Raw genomic sequence first — 25,169 nt, forward strand, 5'->3', positions numbered from 1 at the left:
TTTTAACAAAACAGCCTATGTTGGTCTTGTAACATATCTGCTATGTCTAATCATTTAGGCTAACACCTTACAAAGAAAACTGGAGAAGGTTTTGTCTCAATGGAAAGAAGACCAGCAGAGTAGAGATAATACTAGGTATGGTTTGAAACTTGCTGATCACTGTCACTCACTAACCTCTGCCCATTGATATCGCCCAGGATCGCGGGTGGTGCTGCCATTTTTCTCTGACTAGAGTAGGGACAGGGCGCTGCTCAAGTGAGGGACAGTGTTGGGTTACACCTCTTACTCTACTGTATGCATACTCAAAAACAGGCTCTGTATGGCCAGTGTTGGGTTAATCCTCTTAAGGCCACTTTACACACAGAGATAAATCTTTGGCAGATCTGTGGTTGCAGTGAAATCATGGACATATTGTTCCATTTATACACAGCCACAAACCTGGTACTGATTGTCCACAATTTCACTGCAACCACAGATCTGCCGCAGATTTATCTCTGTGTGTGGCAGGGCCTTTACTCTTCTCTATGCATACTCAAAAAACAGGCTCTGTATGGCCATTGTGCACCAGAGTCTGTGGGGTTACTTTTAAAAAAGGCTCTGCGGGAGGAATTTTAATAAAAGATCTGAGTGGCCACTCTGCACCAGGTTCTGTGAAGGAAAACTTACAATTTTGACTTTTTGGGGGAACTCTGAAAACAGGATCTGTAGGGTCAATCGTAAAATGTTGGCTCTGCGGGGGAGCTCTTTAAATTATTGCTCTATGGGGAAACTATGAACACAGGCTTTGCTTTGTGGCGGCACTCTTAAAATGTTGGCTCCATTGGGAACTCTGATAAAAAGCTCTGTGGCGGCACTCTTGAAATTTTTTATTTTATTCTTTATTTTATTAGTTTACTTCCTATTTAAGCATGATACTATGGTGACAGAACCCCTTTTGAGTCATTTCCCTTTCCATAATTGTTTGCATGGCAATTGTCCTACTCTTACCCCCTTTTTGCTAACTTTTGCAACCCCCTAGCTATTTTAGAGCCATTTTACAGAACCAAAGTTTGGGTCACCATTGACTTCTATGGAGTTCGTGTTTTAGGTTCTCGTTCGGGTCAAGTTCAGGTACCGAACTGAATTTTAACTGCAGAGCCTGGCATGAGGTTACATGTGTATCATGCCACAATGATGATATGGTGCTATGTCGCTAAGAGGCGATTTACTGAGTTCATATCCAATGGCCATCACTTCAACTGTGACAGTCAGAATTTTAAAAATCCAGAAAATCACATTGTATAATTTTTAAATAATTAATTTGCAATTTATTGCATGAAAAAGGTAATTCATACAATAGAAAAACAGAACTTAATATTTGGTACAGAAACCTTTGTTTGCAATTATAGAGGTCAACCTTTTCCTATAGTTCTTGACCAAGCTTCCCCACACTGCAGCAGGGATTTTGGCCCACTCATCCATACAGAGCTTCTCAAGTTCTTTCAGGTTGTGGGGCAGTCACTGTGCAACATTGAATTGCAGCTGCCTCTAAAGATTTTCTATTGGGTTTAGGTCTGTTGACTGGCTAGTCTACTCCAGGACCTTGAAATTCTTCTTACGGAGCCACTCTTTACTTGCCCTGGCTGTGTGTTTTGGGTCATTGTCATGCTGGAAGATCCAGCCACGACCAATCTTGAATGCTCTTACTGATAGAAGGAGGTTGTTGGCCAAAATCTTGTGATTCCATTCTCCATTTTACAGTATATGGTGCAGTCGTCCTGTCCATTTTACAGAAAACCGCAAACAAAGTATGATGATTCCACTGCCCTGTATCACAGTTGGGACGGTATTCTTGGGTTGTACTCATCATTCTTCTTCCTCCATACAAGGCGAGTGAAGTTGATACCAAAAAGTTCTATTTTGGTCTCATCTGACCATATGGCTTTCTCACTTGGCTCCTCTGGATCATCCAGATGTTCATTGGGGAGCTTCAAACGGGCCTTGATATGTGCTGGCATGAGCATGGGGATCTTGCGTGTCCTGTAGGATTTTAATCCATGATGGTGTAGTGTATTACTATCAAAGTAAGGAGGTGCTCCGGCACAAAACGTCCATGCAGACAGAATTGTTAGAGATTAAAAAAAGATCTTTAATTCCTAATAGTTAAAAAACATGGTGAGGATAAAATTTCCTATGATTGACGCGTTTCAGACGCTGGGTCTGTAGTCATAATCATAAAGATTATGACTAAAGACCCAGCATCTGAAACACGTTAATCATAGGAAATTTTATCCTCACTATGTTTTTTAACTATTAGGAATTAAAGATGTTTTTTTAATCTCTAACAATTCTGTCTGCATGGACGTTTTGTGCCGGAGCACCTCCTTACTTTGATTGTCCTACAGCCTCCCTTGTTCTACTGAGCACCGTCCAGGAGCTTTCATCCAGCTGAATTTTCAACAAACTGGTGAGCTGAAAACCCTTTTTTTTTCTGTAGTGTATTACTACCGTACCAGGTAATCTTTGAGTCCCAGCTCTATTCTCAGGTCATTGACCATGTCATCCCTTGTAGTTCTGGTTTGATTCCTAATCTTTCTCAAAATCATCCTTACCCCACAAGGCGAGATCTTGCATGGAGCCCCAGACCGAGTAAGATTAACAGTCATCTTGTGTTTCTTCCATTTTCTAATAATTGCACAGTTGTGCCTTATAACCAAGCTGCTTGCCTATTATCCTGTAGCCCATCCCAGCCTTGTGCAGGTCTTGGTCATGGTGGAGAGGTTGGGGTGTAATTGATTGAGTGTGTAGACAGGTGTCTTTTATACATGTAACGAGTTAAAACAGGTGCAATTAATACAGGTAATGAGAGCACAGTAAGAAGACTTCTTAAATAAGAGGTCTGTCATAGCTTGCATTCTTGCTGGTTGTTAAGGCAGCATCACATGCAACGATATATCGTGAGATCGCATGAGCGATCGCACCCGCCCCTCGTCGTTTGTGCGTCACGGGCAATTTGTTGCCCGTGGCGCACAATGTCGTTAACCCCCGTCACACGTACTTACCTTCCTAACGATGTCGCTGTGGGTGGCGAACATCCTTTTCCTGAAGGGGAGGGACGTTCGTCATCACAGCGACGTCACACAGCGGCCACCCAATAGAAGCGGAGGGGCGGAGATGAGCGGGACATAACATCCTACCCACCTCCTTCCTTCCGCATTGCCGGCGGGATGCAGGTAAGCTGTGTTCGTCGTTCCCGAGGTGTCACACGCAGCGATGTGTGCTGCCTCGGGAACGATGAACAACCGGCGCACAGAAGGAGGAACGACGTTATGAAAATGAACGACGGGTCAACGAGCAACGATAAGGTGAGTATTTTTGCTCGTTAACAGTCGTTCAGAGGTGTCAGACGCTACGACATCTCTAAGAATGCCGGATATGCCTCACAAATTCCGTGACCCTGGCGATATATCGTTAGATATATTATAGCATGTGACGGGGCCTTTAGGTGATCAAATACTTATTTCACCCATAAAAAATGCAAATTAATGTGATTTTCTGGATGTGTTTAATTCTGTTTGTCACAGTGAAGTGTGCCTACGATAGAAGTTACAGACTTCTCCATTTTTTGTAGGTGGGAAAACTTGCAAAATCGTCAGTTTCTCAAATACTTATGTTCCCAACTATTTAATTTCATAGCCATAAACCAATTAATCCCTTTTTGACCCCGAAGCACTTCTCTAGCAGTGACGAATCACATTTTGAAGTTGTCTGAAAGTGCATTGTAGTATAACGATGCACTTCTAGCTTCTCAGTCTCCCTTTGTATTTCCTGCCTAGCAGCACCCGTACCTTATCCATTGACAGGTTGCATGCTATAGTACACGGCCACTGACCTGTCAATCAGCAGGTGCTACTAAGTAGGAAATACATTATGAAGCTGAGAAGCTATAAGTTCATTGTCACACCCTAATGCATTTTCATACACAACCTCAACCTCAAATGCTTCTAGGGTCATAAAGTGCATTGGGGTCATAAAGAGATCAACTGGCTTATCTTTGAAAGGGCTACACAATCATATTAATGGTTTTAGGTAGTGAAAGTTTCTGACATGTTTGCTTTAAAGAGTTTCGACTCAACAAGATGTTGAATGTGATGCATGAGGATAATAAAAAGAGCAACTTACTTTTTACTTTTATTCACATTATTCAAAATTAAAATTTACTTTTTATTATTTCAGAGTTAGACCACAGAGCATCCGAACTCAGAATGAGTACAATGAACGCAGTTATTCCCCACAACCCATTCCATCATTGGATAGCCCTAGATTAGGGCGTTCAGGAATACAAAATCCCCAAGGTTAGTGGTATTCCGGTACTCTGCAATCATTTTCTAACTTTGTATAGAGCACAGAAGATATCAGTGTGGTCCATGATTTCTTCACACCTACATGACTTCCTAAGCTATAGAGGATGGGGTGCTGCAAGTAGTATGATTACGAATGTTTCTGAAGGTTTCTGAGGGTCATTTAAATACAATATTGTTCCATTTACAGCATGTCTCGACTGGAAAATGTTCGACAGGACCTTCCATGATATCATAGGCATGTGACCAGTCTGTATGTGAATGTTGTATTACCTCGTTGGTTACAGACTTGTCACAAGACTATGATGTCATGGAAGGTCATGTAGTTGGTGGTGGTTACCCTGGGGCACAGCTGACTGGCCTCAGCTATGCACTCGGATGAAGTCTCGGACAGCTCTCAGCTGAATCTGTGGGAGCAGACCTGTGTTTTTCGTCTCGCACAGACGTAGCAGAGCTGAAGATGCTCGCCCACCTTTGGACTACGTTGGAGGGGGATTTTGGGGGGTAATAAAGATGGAGTCCTAAATATCTTCTGTTTTATTTCTAATAAAATATTTTTTTCTCTGTGTTGTTGTTTTATTTTACTGTTAAAATAACACAATTACAGATACTGTCACAGAGTGGCCATCTGTAATTGGATGCTGGAGTAACCTGAAACCAGCCTATACATTCTAGCATCTGGAATGTATGGGCAGATTCAAGGTTACTCCAACAGCCAATCACAGACGCCCATACTGCGTGACAACGTCTGTGATTGGCTTTTGGGTCCCTCACACATATAGTAGTGTAAAAATAAATAAATAATTTAAAAAATGATGTAGCGCTCCACAATATTTTTGATTCTCAGAGAAGATAAAGCGGACGACTATGAGTTGCCACCCCCATCTGCCTGGCTTTACCTTGGCTGGCAATCAAAATACAGGAAGCCCATCAATTTTTTTTTTTTACATTTATTTAAAAAAATATTTAAAAAAAAATCTGTGGGCTCCCGACGTATTTTCATCACTTGTCAGGTAAAACCAAGCAGCTGGGGGCTGGGATTCTCAGCATGGTAAGGTCCAAGTGTTCTGGGCCCACCATGCTAAAAACCGCAGCCACCCCTAGAAATGGTGCATTGTTTCTTAGCGCCATTTCCAGGTTGCTTTACCCGGCTCATCCAGCGGCCCTGATGGCGGTGGCACACTGGGTAATAAAGGGGTTAATACCAGCTTTGCATTCTCAGCTGGTACTAAGCTGGAAATTCATGGTGTCACGCCAAATGGGACATGGTCACCATGAATTTCTAGTAAACAGTAAAAAAAGACAACACATAGAAAACATTTTTTATTGGAAATAAAACAAAAAAACATTTAGAGACTCTATCTAAAAAAAATCTTTAGTCCACCCTATTCCACAGGTAGAGCAATGTCATCTCTGCTTCATCGCTCTGTACAGACAAGCATCTATACAGAGCGAGAAGCGGAGAGCAATGTCAGCTCTGCTTCATCACTCTGTACAGACAAGTGTCTCTACAGAGCAAAAAGCAGGGAGAGCAATGTCATCTCTGCTTCAACACTCTGTACAGACAAGTGTGTCTACAGAGTGAGAAGCAGGCTGACAGTGAAGGTTAGAATCCACTTGGGTATGACTCGTGCGAGTCTCGCAATGCTTTACCCCACATGGCGCACACTCTACTGACAGGAGCGCTTCAGCTGCATGGAAATACATGCAGCCGACCTGCTCCTGTCAGGAGATTGTGCTCCGTACCAGGTGATACCGATGCGAGACTCGCACAGTGACTGTCAAAGTTCAGTCGAGTCCATGAGGCTTGGTCTCGGGTAAACTCTGACGTCACCATGAACACTGCCAAAAACAGCCGAAGACTGCCGAGTGACAGCAGTGCAGTGAATACTCCCGGAAGTTAATGATCAGACCTGGAAGCAGAAGCGGCCGAGAGACAGCGGCTGAGTGGGTCTGCAGAACGTGTCACGGGACCTGTAAGTATAATCATAATATTTTTTTAATAATGTGCTTGTTTTTACAGCCCCTGGACCCGAACTGTAACACGAGTTTCCCATTAAAGCTCGTGTTCGGGATCATGTGCAAGAACACCATGTGTTCGGTATGGACCCCGAACTTTAAAGTTCGGGTTCGCCCATCACTACTCTTAACTTATTCAGTATCGAGTAAGAGGACCACGAGCAGAAATATACTGTACACATTTTCACACCTTGGCATAATAGCAAATATGTTATTAATGATTGTCTGTGGAATGTTTTGCCACATTGATTGCACTTGGCCATGCAACTCATCAAGATCCACTGCTGGCAGCTCCGTTTCAATTAACATCCAATGACGTCTCATATGTTTTCCATAGTAGACAAGTCTAGAAACTCTGCAGGCCATGATAGCACATTTAGGCCATCCAGGCTGCAAATAATACAAGTAACATGTAGCCTGGTGTTGTCATGTTGAAAACTGACTACCAGGACACCTTAGAGAAATGATTGCACCACTGGTTCCATGATTAAATCAATGCAGACTGGAATGAAAACTCCAGACCAATCTCCGACTATCATTACATCCATGACAAAAGTGGGACTCATATGATTTCATTCCAGTCTATTACACTATGTATACACAAGAGGACAAGGAGTATATGTGCAAAAAATGGACAATTTTATTAGATATGAAAAAAATGCAATAGACAATTAAAAACATAATAAAACATCACCAAAATGAATCATCTGGGGGAATATATAGATTGTTACACGGACAGAATTGTTACACTAACAGGGATGGTCTCAGGAAAACCACCAAAGATACTCAGGATTACCCATAAATTCTGTGAATAAATCGGTCACAGTGTGATTAATTACATTAAAATCTTAATCAGGTGAATCTTGAGACCCCCGGTCAGTGTTGAAGTGTCACAAACTGAGGGTAGAATGACAAACCAGCACTATACATATGAATGGCAGAGGACAGCTATAAGGCCCAATATAGGAGTAATCCTATGTGGGATGTGTATAAGTAGATCAACCATTCAATATAATACCTAACAAGTAAAGAGTTAATTACCTGGAAGTCAGAGGGATAAAGATTAAACCTACAGTTTGAGAGACCCCCCAGTGAGGAAACTGGACTTCATCGACACGTGTTTCGCATGGTACAAGAGCTTTTTCAAGATGGAGAGGCACAGGGTCTATGTGAGAGTTCAAGGGTTATATACCCTTATGTTCCCAGTACAACGAGGTGCAGCTGTGGGGGGAGGGGAGCAACTACCCGGACATGGAGGAAACGCCCAGAAGTTGTAAGCACGTGTGGAGTCAGATACGTTGCCTAGGCAACCAAAGCTAAACATGACGTGCTCACCAAGCAAAGAAACACCCACAAGCCGTACACACATACATTATCAAGGGCGCGTTGCTTGGGTAGCCAAAGAGGAATGTCACATCCGGTATAACATGCATGGTAACCAAAACGCCCACAAGTGCCTGATCCAGGAAGCCACCGCGTCAGCAGAACGCACGCGCGCTCCCAAGGACGCGTTACCAAGGGAACCGTGCATGAGCACTGCACACCGTGACCGCCTGGAACAAGCATAAAGAAAATAAGGACAGAAGAACTCCATGTCCGGACATTGAAAAACGTTTTAAGGTAAAGGGGAAGACTAAAAAATCCACAGGAAAAGTTGAAACGTCCTAAAAAAATATACCAGATCATATAAAAAGGGGCATGCATGTAAATAGCCACAAAGGCTCATCAAAGTGCAAGGGTGTCAACCGCACGCGTCCACAGTCACAATATGGGGTCACCAAAGGAACCATAGGCGCGTGCTTGGGGGCACCAGTGCAAATGGATGGGTTAAGACGATAATAAATAATATGGGACACAAACCCCATATATTGAGCACTGTGGATATAAGTCACCTCCCTACCACATCTGAAAGCGTTAAAGCACCTTAGAAAAAGAGGAAGGATACAATAGAAAAGGGAGTCCAGATCAAACATGCAGTATGAATATATAAAACCAAGAGTCCTCAATCGGTCTCTCATGCAAGTACCAGCCCAATCTTAAGCTGGATAGCAATTCCAATCCAATAAGGGCAGGCACATTCAACTAAATTGATCTCTGACACAAGAGATCTGGGCAGAATTATATAAGAATAGTCTACAGGACACATACAATGTCCCAGAATAATAGATACTGCCAATGGCGTTTAACATTACAAAAAGGAGAGCCCACAAAAATACGCAGCCGCATCATCCAAATTGGGGTCCGTCCAATCAACTAGGGTACCGGTATCAAACACACGCGGACCTGAGGACGCGTTACTCAGGACAACCACGCGTGCGAACCGAAGTATCCGCATTAAAAGGAATCAGAACTCACCAATATAGGGACAGGGGCCGTTAGCACAGATAAGAAGTAGTGTAATTTTTATATATATATATATATATATCTATATATATATAGATATATATATATATATATATAAGGGGCTCCAAAGCGTACATAGGACCCAAAATTCAAGGGGTTATAAACGCCAATAGAAAAAGGAAGAGAATTTTGATAAACATATCAAGACTCACGATGTATAAAGCTTATGAAAGGGGAACATATTAAAGGTAACATCAAATTGCACAAAAGTGGTTGCATTCTAAAAAATCATCAGATCATGTGTAGTCCATAATGATGCCTCATATTTTCTGTTTCTTTGTCCAAAAAGGACTCAAATTCAAACATATTAAAAACAATAAAAACACAGAGATGTCGTTAATGACAATGGAACCGCGCAAAACCTACAAAAATGGCACAACACTGATATTCTCGTTCAGTCCTCTCGGAGTAAGGGTGTCAAGGGTGATGATCCACTGGGCCTCAACTTGGACCAGCCGCTTCTTCAGATCACCACCCCTGGCTCCACCGCGGACAACATCAATTCCCCACACCCTAAGGCCAGAGGGATCACTCCAATGGTATCTCTTAAATTGACGGGGAAGAGTCTTTAGTACAGAGAGATCAGTAACATCCCTGGCAGCACTAATGTTACGAACATGATCCCTGATGCGTACCCGTAACTCACCCGAAGTGAGGCAAATATACACCAGGGAGCATGGGCACATGGCATAATAGATAACAAAAGTTATGGTACAATTAATATAGCTTCTAATATTGATGAAACGAGTGCCGTCAGAAGAATAAAATTTATTTGTCCACATTACATTGGGACATGCAACACAACGTCCACATGGGATGAGCACCCTTGCAGAGGGCCACGAGTGGAGAATGGGTTGGAGCAAGGAGGTACATAATGGCTTTTTACCAATATATCTCGGAGGTTCTTAGAGCAGCGGACGGTCATGAGAGGACGAGATGGAGGAAGTAATTGAGTCAGAGAAGGATCGGATTTCAGAACAGGCCAGTGTCTGCACAGAATCCTCCGCATAGTCTGCCAATGACTATTATAGGTACGTATTAAACGAATAGGGAAATCATCGGTCTGTTGTTTTGGAATATAATTAAGCGTGGTTTGGTTGCGTGAGGTCTTTTTGGCATGTAAATAGCCTTTTTTAATGCTCCGGTTACTGTATCCTCTATCACGGAAGCGGCTCATTAGGTCAATGGACTGATTTTCAAAGGACTGGTCAGAAGAACAAATCCGCCTCGTCCTCAAGAATTGGCCCATTGGGATGGCGCATATTGTGGCTGGTGTATGGGCTGAAGAGGCATGCAGCACGGCATTGACTGAGGTGGACTTCCGATATACCGTAGTTTGGATAGTGAATAAAGTGTGCACCTCGTTGTTAATATCCAAAAAGTCAATGCACCTGCTGCTATGCTTATAGGTCAGTTTAATATTAAGGTTATTGTTGTTTAACTCAGCCATAAATAAGTCAAGCTGCTCCACCATGCCCTGCCAAAAAAAACAAAACGTCATCAATATATCTGAGCCAGCACTGCACATGGGAAACGGCCCTCAGTCCCCCCCGTCACCGAATACCGACCGCTCCCACATACCACGGAAGAGGTTGGGTCTATTTGTGCACTAGGGTTGCTATCTGTTGTTCTGATGACATATTTTCTTAATGACTACTCTTTTAGATCATCATGCTGGATGCTATATTTTCTATACAGACGCTTGTCTGTTGGGATGCTGTGAAATGAGTTGGAAATTGAAGAATTTGAATTGGATATACACTACTTTTATGACTAAACATCCCCCATGATCTCCTTTGAGTCCTTTTTGGAGGAAGAAACAGAAGATATGAGGCATCATTATGGACTACACATGATCTGATGATTTTTTAAAAAGTAACCACTTTTGTACAATTTGATGTTACCTTTAATATGTTCCCCTTTCATAAGCTTTATACATCGTGAGTCTTGATATGTTTACCAAAATTCTCTTCCTTTTTCTATTGGCGTTTATAACCCCTTGAATTTTGGGTCTTATGTACGCTTTAGAGACCCTTTTTTTATATATATAAAAAATTACACTACTTCTTATCTGTGCTAACGGCCCCTGTCCCTATATTGGTGAGTTCTGATTCCTTTTAATGCGGATACTTCGGTTCGCACGCGTGGTTGTCCTGAGTACCCTCAGTTTGTGACACTTCATCACTGACCGGGGGTCTCAGGATTCACCTGATTAAGATTTTAATGTAATTAATCACACTGTGACCTATTTATTTACAGGCTTTATGGGCAATCCTGAGTATCTTTGGTGGTTTTCCTGAGACCATCCCTGTCTGTGTAACATTTCTGTCCGTGTAACAATCTGTATATTCCCCCAGATGATTCATTTTGGTGATGTTTTATTATGTTTTTAATTGTCTATTGTGTTTTTTTCATATCTAATAAAATTGTCAATTTTTTGCACATATACTCCTTGTCCTCTTGTGTATACATAAATCTCTGAGTAGTGCAGTCTGGGGTGGTGGTCTTTTGTGACCGTCTCTCAGCACTATTGCCTCTGGTTCTTTATGTTGAGGTTTCTGTATTTGATCTATTACACTATGGAAGCCTTAAGGCACCGTCACACACAGAGATAAATCTTTGGCAGATCTCTGGTTGCAGTGCAATCATGGACATATTGTTCCATTTGTACACAGCCACAAACCTGGCACTGATTGTCCACAATTTCACTGTAACCACAGATCTGCTGCAGATTTATCTGTGTGTGACATGGCCTTTAGAGAACAATTGTGTGAGGTCTATAGAACACCTGTAGCTGGACACTTATCTAATAGTCCAATGTGATGCCTTAAAGGGAATATGTCAGTAGGTTGTCACTACCTCATCTGAGATCAGCATGATGTAGGCAAAGAAACTCTGAATCTAAGGATGTTCGTTTACTGGCTTCAGCCGTTCTGATATAATCTGAGGCTTTAGATTTAGCAAAGCAGCCGAGCTGATAGAGCTGTCCTGTCTACACCAGGCTGTCATTATAGATTGTATATTGACTGTGAGGTGTCAATCACACAGGAGGGAGCATACTAGAAAACATAGCATAAGCCACCTAGCCACAGCAATGATAGGCACCAAGTGATTAAGCCTTTAGTTTAAGTAAACAACAGCAAGGAGCCTGATAAGAGAAACATAGTTGATTTTAGGGGTTTTTTTAACCCCCTATAGCATGCTGTCCTCAGCTTACATAGCAAAAACCTCCTGACAGATTCACTTTAACCCCTTAAGGACCGGGCGATTTTCCTGTTTTTCGTTTTTGTCTTTTGCTCCCCTTCTTCCGAGAGCCGCAACTTTTTTTATTTTTCCATCAATATTGCCATATGAGGGTTTGTTTTTTGCAAAACAAGTTGTACTTTTAAATGAAACCATATAGTATACTGGGAAATGGCAAAAAAAAATTCCAAGTGCTGAAAAATTGCAAAAAAAAGTGCGATTGCACGATTGTTTTGAGGTACTTTATTCACCGTTTTCATTATATGATAAAATTGATGTGCGATGCCTCAGGTTGGTACGAGTTTGTAGATACAAAACATGTATAGATTTACTTTTATCTAAGGGGTGAAAAAAATTCAGAAGCTTGTCCAAAAAAAATAACATACTTTTTGCGCCATTTTCCACAAAGCATAGCATTCTCATTTTTCAGAATATGGGGCTCAGTGATGGCTTACTTTTTGCATCTTGAGCTGACGTTTTAAACGGTACTATTTTTACCAGATGTGCTGTTTTCATCGTCTGTTATTGCATTTTGCACAAACATTGCAACAACCAATAAACATAATTTTGGCATTTTGAATTTTTTTGTCGCTACGCCGTTAACTGATCAGGTAATTGATTTTATATTTTAATAGATCGGGCATTTCTGAACACAGCAATACCATATGTGTGTATTTTTATTTTTTTTTATTTTTTGATTTTCAATGGGGCGAATAGGGTGTGATTTGAACTATTGCATTTGTGAAAGTACCAGCCCCCTTCTACTAGAGGCCTCTGAACTCTCAGTATGAGGTTTATTCAGATGAGATGCATGGAAGGAATGTACCAATCTTCTGGAACTTACTTCAGATGCTGGTACCCAAATTCTGTACTAAGGACCAATGTAGCAGACACTGAAGAGAGTGGCGAATCAACAATTCTTGCCTCCTGAAACTCCAAGTTACCATCAACAATGACTGGAGGTGGTGGCAAGGGTGACAGTTCAAAAGTCATTAATATTTTTAAGTAATGGTCTGTGAAATACATTATGGATTTTAAGTGCTTGAGGTATCTCAATGCGAAAGGCCACAGGGTTAGTGATGGTGATAACTTTGTAAGGACCAACAAAAGTAGGACCCAGTTTTCCAAGAAGGAACTTTTAACTTAATATTTCTGGTAGATAACCACATAAAGTAATTCACACACAGGTCCAGACCAGTCAAATATTTTTTATCAGCTATGACTTTCAAACATAATAGAGACCTGGACAAATGAGTATACGGAGTCTTAGAACGTGAATAATTATTGCAGATAGACATTAATTCAAACACATCCTGATACAACCCCAGCCACCGAAAATTAAGTGTAAGAAGGTTCAAAAGTTATTTTACTACCATACTTGATTTACCTGCAAGAACCAAGTTATGGTGTTCCCCTAAAGTTTGAAGAGGCAAATTTAAAGGCACAGATAATTTCCCTATAGAACAGGTAACAGGGGCTTCCCCCTCTATCTTGGCAGTAGGGGCGTCCCCCTGAGTCTTTAACAACTCACCCTCAAGATGTGATCACATAGTGGAAATGCCCACTCCTTTTGCAAAATAAGGACTATGTCATCAGAACTTCCTCCCCCAGGGAGGTAAGGGCTTCTTGGTTACCCGATGTTTACCGTGGTTACCAGGGTCCACAGAAGCCGGCTCCCTGCTGCATGCACACATAGCAGAGTACACATTGGGTAATTAACCCGATGTGTACTGTGGCTAGGTGTGCAGGGAGCCAGTGCTAAGCGGTGCGCGCTGGTAACCAAGGTAAATATTAAATTTCCGGTTGGTTACTCGATATTTACCTTAGTTACCAAGCGCAGCATGCTTCCACGCGTCGCTGCTGGCTGGGGGCTGGTCACTGGTTGCTGGTGAGATCTGCCTGTGTGACAGCTCACCAGCAACCTGTGTAGCGAGCTCCAGCGATCCCTGCCAGGTCAGGTTGCTGGTGGGATCGCTGGAGCAACGCTTAGTGTGACAGTACCTTTAACTTGAACACCAAATGAAGTTAAATCCGCTCTACTCATGTTAAAGCGAAACTACAATCCACTAATCACTGTGACCTTCTAATCACAGATACCGCAAAGATCTCAGCCGAACACAACAGTCGTGACACCAATTTGAACTAGTCGCTTGAAAATTTGATTTTGATTTTAATTTCAATTTCATTGAGTGTAAATCTGTAATTACTTTGATTAGTAGTAAAAGCTGTTTGAATCATCTCTTGAAAAATGTCAGTTTGAAAGTAATACATAGTTGTGTATTATGCTCTATGGCAGATTCTCCTGCTTCCCAACAAAGGGATGAGCCTCCAGCTGTAAGATTCCAGCCACCATCAATCCCTACTCAAAAATCAGACACAGGACGTGACATTGTAAGTTCATATCACAGGCGACCACATTTATTTTCTGCGCATAATTCTAAGGGTGTTAATATATCAGACAGAAACACCTTTCCTTTCAGCAAAGGGGGGATTTTATCAATACTGTCTAATTGTTAGACGTGCTACATTTATCAAAGTAGTTTCTGCAGGTTGATAAGCTTGTCTAGTCTACGTTTACACCACCTAATATGGTATATTTTGTGCCAGAAGTATGCACTATAATTTTGGCACATTTTGGGGGGGCATAGCTGGTGCACTGCATTACATGATTGCTGTGATCAGGACAATAAAAGGTAATGTCCCATATGGGGACTAAGTAAAAAAGTTGTAAAAAAATGAAAAAATATTTTTAAAAAAATCAGACACTAAAGTACAAAAAAATAATAAAAATAATAATACCAGTAAATATGTATATTTGTGAAAATAAACAAAAGAAAGTTCACATATGTGGAATGGCAGCGTCCATAACAACCCAATCCATAACACTGCCACACTAGTTAACACCATAAAGAAAAAAAAACATAGCAAAACCTGTCTTTTCATCATACACTTCCCAAAAAAGTAGAATAAAACACAATCAAAAAGTCATATATTAATGAAAATGGTACCACTGAAAACGTCAATTTGTCCCGCAAAAAAACAAGCTGCTATACAGCTCCATTAGCAAAAAAAAAAAAACAGCTATAGCTCTCAGAATGCAGGAATGCAAAAACTATTATTTTCTATAAAATATTTTTTATAGTGGAAAAGCTTCAAAGCATAAAAAAATATAAATGTGGTATCACTGTATACGTACTTACCTGAAAAGTAAAGCTGTTTATCACTTGTATGACATGGTGAATGGATGAAAAAAGAAAAATTCCTGAATTGCTGTTTCTTTTTTATTCTATCTCACAAAAAGTGAAATAGAAAGCGATCAAAAAATATTATGTGGCCTCAAATCATACCAATAAAAACACTAACTCATTTCATGAAAAACAAGCCCTGACATGACTCTGTCAGCAGAAAAATGAAAAAATCTCTCGCCTGCAAAATTCAAAAAACTTTATCTTGTAAAAAAATTTTTAGTGTCATAGTAGCCAAACCTGAAAAAAACAATATAAATCTAGTATCAATGTAATCATACTGACCTGAGTAATAAAGAAGCCTAATCACTTATACCGCATGATTTACGGCATAAATGAAATAAATAAATCCAATTCTTCAACTGCTGTTGATTTCTTTAATCTGCCTCCCAAAGATAGCAGTATGGCGCAGCTCACATAGGATATCTGTGTACTAAGGAGAAATTGCACAACAAATTGTATGGTGCATTTTCTCCTGTTACCCCTGTGAAAATGCAAAATTTGGGGCTAAAATAACATTTTTGTTAAAAAAGTAACATTTTCTTTTTTCCCTTCCACATCGCTTTAGTTTCTGTGAAGCACCTAAAGGAATAATAATCTTCTTGGATATGGCTTTGCGTACTTTGAGGGGTGCAGTTTTTAGAATGGTGTCACTTTGGGGCATTTTCTGTCACCTAGGCCTTTTAAAATCACTTCAAATGTGATATCCTTAAAAAATGGTGGTGTAAATTTTGTTGGAAAAATGAGAAATTACTGATAAAATTTGAACCCTTCTAACTTCCTAACAAAAAAATATATTTAAAAAATTGTGCTTATGTAAAGTAGACATGTGGGAAATATTATTTATTAACTGTTTTATGTGACATAACTCTCTGGTTTAAAGGCACATATGTTTGAAAATTGCTAAATTTTCAAAAAAGTTTGCAAAATTTCTGAAATTTTCATAACTAAATGTAAAAATTATCATCCTAAATTTACCACTAACATTAAGTACAGTATGTCACAAAAAAACTTTCTCAGAATCACTGGGATCCGTTGAAGTGTTCCAGAGGTATTACATCATAATGTTACACTGGACAAAATTGAAAAAAATGGCCTGATCATGAAGGTGAAAACAGGATCGTGAATGAAGGGGAATGATCGTGAATGAACCCCGTTTAGAAAAATAAAATCAAGAGACCTGAATTATAAGTTTTCATTTGCCTTTTCTCTTCAAAAACATGCAATAAAAAGCATTCAAAACACTATGTGTATACCAAAATGACACCGATAAGATTGTTAGCACACCATGCAAAGAACAAGCCACCACACAGGTACAAGGATGGAAAAGTCAAAAAGTTACAGGCCTCAGAAAACAAACAGAATTTCTTTAACGCCTTTCAAATTATTTTCACCACTTAAAAAAACCAATATAAGTTTGGTATTGACGTAATCATACTGACCTGGAGAATTACCATATGTTATCAGAACCTCGTTTACCACTAAATTAATGCTATAAAAACAAAAGCCAAAAAATAACAGCAAAATTGCATTTTTTTCACCAAAGTGTATATGACTCTTAGAAAAAGGGGGGAAAAGAACAAAAGTGTAAAAATGAAATTTGGCAGTAGGATGGGGTTAATCCCAGTTGTGTGTTATTGGTGACTTTTGTAGTGAAGAAAATAAACATCTGTGAATTGTGGAAATTCCAAACGTTGTACAATGCAGGTCCAGATGTAGATTTTAGTGCAAAATTGCAGGAGAGTCGCAAATTTACCAAGAAAAATAAGCATGAAATGTGAACGAACCCCACTAATACATTACATGGATAATATACTGACAGTGCTAAGTTGTTTTTTTATTCCGTGTATATATTCAGTATATATATATATATATATATATATATATATATATATATATATATATATATATATATATATATACACATATATATATATTTACAGTCCACCCAGCATGCTTTCGTGCTTTGAACACTTCATTAATCTGTTCTGTCATCTACTTTGCTTCCAGGAGGTCTTGAACCATGTACTCACAGATATTGAGATATTTGTTGGAAAACTAAATATAGACAAAAAGAAGAAAAAAGGTCAGTAAGAAGTTAAGAAAATATAAAATGATCACTAATCAATAAAGGTTTAGACTAACATAATGTGATGATAAACGGACAATAATTTCTTGCTTTTTGTCTTTCCAAAAGAAAAATCTGTTCCTGAATCAGAATTTATTGCGTGTTTTCAGAAGATAAAATATGGTTTTAATTTATTGGTGAGTAACAACAAGCAGAATATTATAAGTAGAGTTGAGCGCGGTTCGTGGTTCGTGGTTCTCCAGTTCTAGGCTCGAGTGATTTTGGGGCATGTTCTAGATCGAACTAGAACTCGAGCTTTTTGCAAAAGCTCGATAGTTCTAGAAACGTTTGAGAACGGTTCTAGCAGCCAAAAAACAGCTAAATCTTAGCTTGGTTTCTGCTGTAATAGTGTAAGTCACTCTGTGAATCAAACTATTATCACATTTCAGTGTATAGTGTGCGTGAACAGCGCCTTCAGATCACTGCTGTTTCTATAATGGCGATCGCCATTTTTTTTTTTTTTTTCTTGTCTTCCTTCCCTAAGCGCGCGCGTCTTGTGGGGCTGGCCAGCATGTCAGCCAATCACAGACACACACACACCTAAGTGGACTTTGAGGCAGAGAAGCAACGGCATGTGTGATAGGATCTGCATGTCACATGTCCCTGCATTATAAAACCGGACATTTTCTTCACGATCGCCATTATCTGCCTTCTGCGTCTTTGGTGTCAGACATCACTGTCGCAGTTCCGTCCTTTGTCCTATCGCCGATACAGCTGTATGCGCTGCATACACAGCGTTAGACAGCTTAGGGAGAGCACATTCTAGCAGTCCTTTTAAGGGCTCGTACCGGCAGGGTCAGAGAGCCATAGGTGACAGGTCCTGCAAACAGCAACAGCGTCTGTGTAGCCCAGGTCAGGGATTTCCTCCCTGCATTTCACCATTAGGAGGGAATAGAAAGGCAGGCTTCCATTCCTCTACCCAGAGCACCACAATCCTGCCACTGTACCCTCTTGTCCTCTGCACACTCCAACTCATTCTAACTAAGCCATTATACTAGCAAACACTCAGTGTACCTAGTGGCATCCTATCTGTGGCTATTGGACTTTGCTATAGTCCCACTAGTGCAAAGACATTTGCAGAGCACATCTGCCTGCATTGCACACTCCAAGTTTTTTAAACTAAGCAATTTTACTAGCAAACACTCAGTGTACCTAGTGGCATCCTATACGTGGCTATTGGACTTTGCTATAGTCCCACTAGTGCAAAGACATTAGCAGAGCACATCTGCCTGCATTGCACACTCCAAGTTTTTTAAACTCAGCCATTATACTAGCAAACACTCAGTGTACCTAGTGGCATCCTATACGTGGCTATTGGACTTTGCTATAGTCCCACTAGGGCCAAGACATTTGCAGAGCGCATCTGCCTGCGTTGCACACTCCAACAAATTATAACGAAGCCATTATACTAGCAAACACTCAGTGTACCTAGTGGCATCCTATACGTGGCTATTGGACTTTGCTATAGTCCCACTAGTGCCAAGACATTTGCAGCACGTCTGCCTGCGTTGCACACTCCAACGAATTATAACTAAGCCATTATACTAGCACACACTCAGTGTACCTAGTGGCATCCTATACGTGGCTATTGGACTTTGCTATAGTCCCACTAGTGCAAAGACATTAGCAGAGCACATCTGCCTGCATTGCACACTCCAAGTTTTTTAAACTCAGCCATTATACTAGCAAACACTCAGTGTACCTAGTGGCATCCTATACGTGGCTATTGGACTTTGCTATAGTCCCACTAGTGCCAAGACATTTGCAGAGCGCATCTGCCTGCGTTGCACACTCCAACTAATTATAACGAAGCCATTATACTAGCAAACACTCAGTGTACCTAGTGGCATCCTATACGTGGCTATTGGACTTTGCTATAGTCCCACTAGTGCCAAGACATTTGCAGAGCGCATCTGCCTGCGTTGCACACTCCAACAAATTATAACGAAGCCATTATACTAGCAAACACTCAGTGTACCTAGTGGCATCCTATACGTGGCTATTGGACTTTGCTATAGTCCCACTAGTGCCAAGACATTTGCAGAGCGCATCTGCCTGCGTTGCACACTCCAACTAATTATAACGAAGCCATTATACTAGCACACACTCAGTGTACCTAGTGGCATCCTATACGTGGCTATTGGACTTTGCTATAGTCCCACTAGTGCCAAGACATTTGCAGAGCACATCTGCCTGCATTGCACACTCCAAGTTTTTTAAACTCAGCCATTATACTAGCAAACAGTCAGTGTACCTAGTGGCATCCTAAACGTGGCTATTGTACTTTTGTCAATTCACAGTATTGGAACGTTATTTGCAGCACGTCTGCCTGCATTGCACACTCTAACTTTTTTAAACTCAGCCATTATACTAGCAAACAGTCAGTGTACCTAGTGGCATCCTATACGTGGCTATTGTACTTTTGTCAATTCACAGTATTGGAACGTTATTTGCAGCACGTCTGCCTGCATTGCACACTCTAACTTTTTTAAACTCAGCCATTATACTAGCAAACAGTCAGTGTACCTAGTGGCATCCTAAACGTGGCTATTGTACTTTTGTCAATTCACAGTATTGGAACGTTATTTGCAGCACGTCTGCCTGCATTGCACACTCTAACTTTTTTAAACTCAGCCATTATACTAGCAAACACTCACTGTACCTAGTTGTATCCTAAACGTGGCTATTGTACTTTTGTCAATTCACAGTATTGGAACGTTATTTGCAGCACGTCTGCCTGCATTGCACACTCTAACTTTTTTAAACTCAGCCATTATACTAGCAAACACTCACTGTACCTAGCTGTATCCTAAACGTGGCTATTGTACTTTTGTCAATTCACAGTATTGGAACGTTATTTGCAGCACGTCTGCCTGCATTGCACACTCTAACTTTTTTAAACTCAGCCATTATACTACCAAACAGTCAGTGTACCTAGTGGCATCCTAAACGTGGCTATTGTACTTTTGTCAATTCACAGTATTGGAACGTTATTTGCAGCACGTCTGCCTGCATTGCACACTCTAACTTTTTTAAACTCAGCCATTATACTACCAAACAGTCAGTGTACCTAGTGGCATCCTAAACGTGGCTATTGTACTTTTGTCAATTCACAGTATTGGAACGTTATTTGCAGCACGTCTGCCTGCATTGCACACTCTAACTTTTTTAAACTCAGCCATTATACTAGCAAACAGTCAGTGTACCTAGTGGCATCCTAAACGTGGCTATTGTACTTTTGTCAATTCACAGTATTGGAACGTTATTTGCAGCACGTCTGCCTGCATTGCACACTCTAACTTTTTTAAACTCAGCCATTATACTAGCAAACACTCACTGTACCTAGTTGTATCCTAAACGTGGCTATTGTACTTTTGTCAATTCACAGTATTGGAACGTTATTTGCAGCACGTCTGCCTGCATTGCACACTCTAACTTTTTTAAACTCAGCCATTATACTAGCAAACACTCACTGTACCTAGTTGTATCCTAAACGTGGCTATTGTACTTTTGTCAATTCACAGTATTGGAACGTTATTTGCAGCACGTCTGCCTGCATTGCACACTCTAACTTTTTTAAACTCAGCCATTATACTACCAAACAGTCAGTGTACCTAGTGGCATCCTAAACGTGGCTATTGTACTTTTGTCAATTCACAGTATTGGAACGTTATTTGCAGCACGTCTGCCTGCATTGCACACTCTAACTTTTTTAAACTCAGCCATTATACTACCAAACAGTCAGTGTACCTAGTGGCATCCTAAACGTGGCTATTGTACTTTTGTCAATTCACAGTATTGGAACGTTATTTGCAGCACGTCTGCCTGCATTGCACACTCTAACTTTTTTAAACTCAGCCATTATACTAGCAAACAGTCAGTGTACCTAGTGGCATCCTAAACGTGGCTATTGTACTTTTGTCAATTCACAGTATTGGAACGTTATTTGCAGCACGTCTGCCTGCATTGCACACTCTAACTTTTTTAAACTCAGCCATTATACTAGCAAACACTCACTGTACCTAGTTGTATCCTAATCGTGGCTATTGTACTTTTGTCAATTCACAGTATTGGAACGTTATTTGCAGCACGTCTGCCTGCATTGCACACTCTAACTTTTTTAAACTCAGCCATTATACTAGCAAACACTCACTGTACCTAGTTGTATCCTAAACGTGGCTATTGTACTTTTGTCAATTCACAGTATTGGAACGTTATTTGCAGCACGTCTGCCTGCATTGCACACTCTAACTTTTTTAAACTCAGCCATTATACTACCAAACAGTCAGTGTACCTAGTGGCATCCTAAACGTGGCTATTGTACTTTTGTCAATTCACAGTATTGGAACGTTATTTGCAGCACGTCTGCCTGCATTGCACACTCTAACTTTTTTAAACTCAGCCATTATACTAGCAAACAGTCAGTGTACCTAGTGGCATCCTATACGTGGCTATTTGACTTTGCTATAGTCCCACTAGTGCCAAGACATTTGCAGAGCGCATCTGCCTGCGTTGCACACTCCAACTAATTATAACGAAGCCATTATACTAGCAAACACTCACTGTACCTAGTTGTATCCTAAACGTGGCTATTGTACTTTTGTCAATTCACAGTATTGGAACGTTATTTGCAGCACGTCTGCCTGCATTGCACACTCTATCTTTTTTAAACTCATCCATTATACTAGCAAACACACAGTGTACCTAGTGGCATCCTATACGTGGCTATTGGACTTTGCTATAGTCCCACTAGTGCCAAGACATTTGCAGAGCGCATCTGCCTGCGTTGCACACTCCAACAAATTATAACGAAGCCATTATACTAGCACACACTCAGTGTACCTAGTGGCATCCTATACGTGGCTATTGGACTTTGCTATAGTCCCACTAGTGCAAAGACATTTGCATAGCACGTCTGCCTGCATTGCACACTACAACTTTTTTAAACTAAGCAATTTTACTAGCAAACACTCACTGTACCTAGTTGTATCCTAAACGTGGCTATTGTACTTTTGTCAATTCACACTACTGCAAATCTATGTGCAGCACCTCTGCATGACAACCTTGTGCTCTGTTTTTAATAAGCTATAATGAAAGCACAAAATACTGCCATTTTGTGGCATCATAGAACTGGCTGTTGTATTCCATTAGTGCCCCACTGGTGACAAGCTATTTCTAGCACCTCTACATCACACCCTCATGCACATTTTGCTACGCTAATGTTATAGCAAACTCATGGAATTCATTGCTGCATTTCATAATTCGGAGGGATAGAAAGTCAGGCTTCCTTTAGCTTTTCCTTCTGTTCATAGACAGCATCTCCAAGACAAATTTCCCCTCCACGTCTAAGTGTGGAGAGGCAGCTAGTGCGCATGCGTGTGCCGATGTACCCCAGCTGCAGCATAATTACAGTGTTTCGCCTAGTGAGTATGCTCAGCCTGACTGTGCCATTCCTGACGCTAAGTTTTCATTTCGGGATACAGCGCATGCTCCCACACTAAGTGTGAAAAGCCTCTTTGCACAGGTGCTTGCATTCCGTGCCGGGTCTAAGTCCTGTTTTGGGCATAGACACCATGCTAAAGCTGATAGTCTTTTTTCAGAGACTGTATTTCATGCTACTGAGCATGCTCAGGCACTTCCTGCATCAGAGACTAGGTCCGGTAATGAACTCTTTGGCCCTGGCCCTGATGTGGGGGTCCCATATAGACCACAGGGCATCAGGTGTCCTCCCAAATGGCTTGCAGAGGCCCACACCTATGACTTGTCACCGCATTATTGATGCTCAGACGATGACTGGTGAGGTGTTTGGGTCATGGCAGCCATGAGGTCATCATTGAAGTTGCGTTTCCAAATAGGACGCTAGTTATGCCACTCATGACGTGTCACTCTACTTTTGTCTCCAGGAGGTGCATTGTGGTTCACCCTGGTTTGGGGCGGACCCAGGTTATAAAAGGGGCTGGAGCCAACAAGGAGGTGCGCAGTCTTCTATTATGCTCCGAAAGAGCACACCTCCATGTGTTGAACCCATTGCGGCTTTAGGCCAGAGGTAGGCAGGGATCGGGTGGTGGATGCAGGCCACCACCACAGTTGGTAACGCAGAACGGTTAAGACCAGCTCCTGTCCTAACAGTCCTGCTTGTGCAGCCCAGTGGCATTAACAGGCCTGCTGCTGCTGATGCGCCTGCTGTCCACAGGTGTGGCCCCTACGCACACGGTCAGCGTACTCAATGGCCCCTGTGTTGTTAACAGGGAGTTCCTGGGCTGGGTGGGCATGTGGACCCTGTGACGCTAACAGGGCTCACAGTCTCCAGATCCGAATGGCGTCTAACTCGGTTCAGGCTACTATTAGTTTCATAGCCACACAGCTCTGTATCCTCCACCAAACCTTCAAGTTGCCAACCTCTCCTTTTCCAACTGGGAGCACGGTGGACACTGACTGCTGATGGGGATATATACCTTTCTCTTTCTTTTCTTATTAATTTTCGTTATATAGCGGTCACAGATTATATACCACTTTATCCAAATCTGCCAGTCCCACTGTAACAGATGTTGTTTCTTCAGCAAATGTTACAGTTGCTTAACCACCAAATCCACGGACCAAAACTTTTTTCCCCTTTCCAACACACCTGTTCCCCTTTCCAACAGCATCTGTCCTTTTTCAACTCATTTTGGGATATGACCAAAAGTGCAACTGTGCAGGGACACCGTACTCAACGCCATCTCAGCACAGCAGCCATCCCTCGGTCCCTCCGATGTGGACAAGTAAAAGACCATTTCCTCCTATCCATGACAAAGCGTTGAGATTCACTCTGTGCAGCACTGGTGTTTAGTGGACAAGTAGATCTAAGATTGCGTACCACATTCTGCAGATACTCCTGTATACGTGCGTCTATTTCTATGGCAGGAATTAGTTCGCCAAATTTTGTCTTGTACCGGGGATCTAACAGTGTGGCAACCCAGTATTCAGGATTAGTTCAAATTCATACAATCCGAGGGTCATGTAGGTAGTGCAGCAAGAAGGCGCTCATGTGTCTTGTGCATCCAGGAGGACCAAGTCCTTGGTGTGTTGGTGGCAGAGAGGTGAGAATCGTGCATCCTTCCTCTGCCCTCTACCCACAACCTCGCACAACCGAAATGTGAGCAAGCTCTCACTCATCTGCTGAGTCTTCCATGCCCATCGCCAGTTCGTCCTCCATTTCTTCATGGGCTCCTGCACTTTCATCAACACTTTTTGCTGATACTATGCGCCCTTGTTAATCCCTCTCCCTCACCATGAATGCCGCATAGGTGCCGCTGACCATCTGGACCTCGTAGATCTTGTTATCCCTTCCGCATATGACTCCTCCTGTACTTCCTCCCCTTCCTCTTGTCCCAACACCTGACTCAGAATAATAATTACAGTGTGCTCCATCATGTAGATGACCAGAATTGTCACGCTGAGAATGACATTGCCAGTGCTAAACATCTTCGTCGACATTTCAAAACTGTGTAGCAGGGTGCATAGGTCCTTGATCTGACACCACTCCAGCAGCGTGATCTGCACCACCTCTGGATCAAGTTATCCCAGGCTATATGTCTTACCGTATTTCAGCAGGGCTCTGCGGTGCTGCCACACACGCTGCAACATGTGCAGATTCCAATTCCTGCGTGTCGAAACATCGCATTTACGGCGTTTAACTGCCAGACCCTAAGACTTCCGGAGTGATGAAAGTTGTTGAGCTGCTGTGTGCGCACGATGGAAGTGAGCACATAGCGAGCGTGCCCACTGCACAAGGCCATGTAGGCCGTGATG

The 25,169-nt window shown here is 41.6% G+C and overlaps 1 protein-coding gene across 2 annotated transcripts in view; it reads left to right on the plus strand.

The window, feature by feature from the left end:
* The window catches only part of EPS8L3 (EPS8 signaling adaptor L3), a 310,884-nt gene that overhangs the window by 212,376 nt on the left and 73,339 nt on the right, over positions 1-25,169 (plus strand). For both annotated transcript variants that reach the window (XM_075333719.1, XM_075333718.1), the window contains exons 7-11: positions 59-135; positions 4,216-4,334; positions 14,302-14,396; positions 17,261-17,336; positions 17,448-17,515. In XM_075333719.1, coding sequence (XP_075189834.1) covers positions 59-135; positions 4,216-4,334; positions 14,302-14,396; positions 17,261-17,336; positions 17,448-17,515 — 435 coding nt within the window. The remainder of the gene's footprint in view (positions 1-58; positions 136-4,215; positions 4,335-14,301; positions 14,397-17,260; positions 17,337-17,447; positions 17,516-25,169) is intronic.

Source organism: Anomaloglossus baeobatrachus, chromosome 2 (assembly GCF_048569485.1).
Source record: "Anomaloglossus baeobatrachus isolate aAnoBae1 chromosome 2, aAnoBae1.hap1, whole genome shotgun sequence".
Classification (NCBI taxonomy): domain Eukaryota; kingdom Metazoa; phylum Chordata; class Amphibia; order Anura; family Aromobatidae; genus Anomaloglossus; species Anomaloglossus baeobatrachus.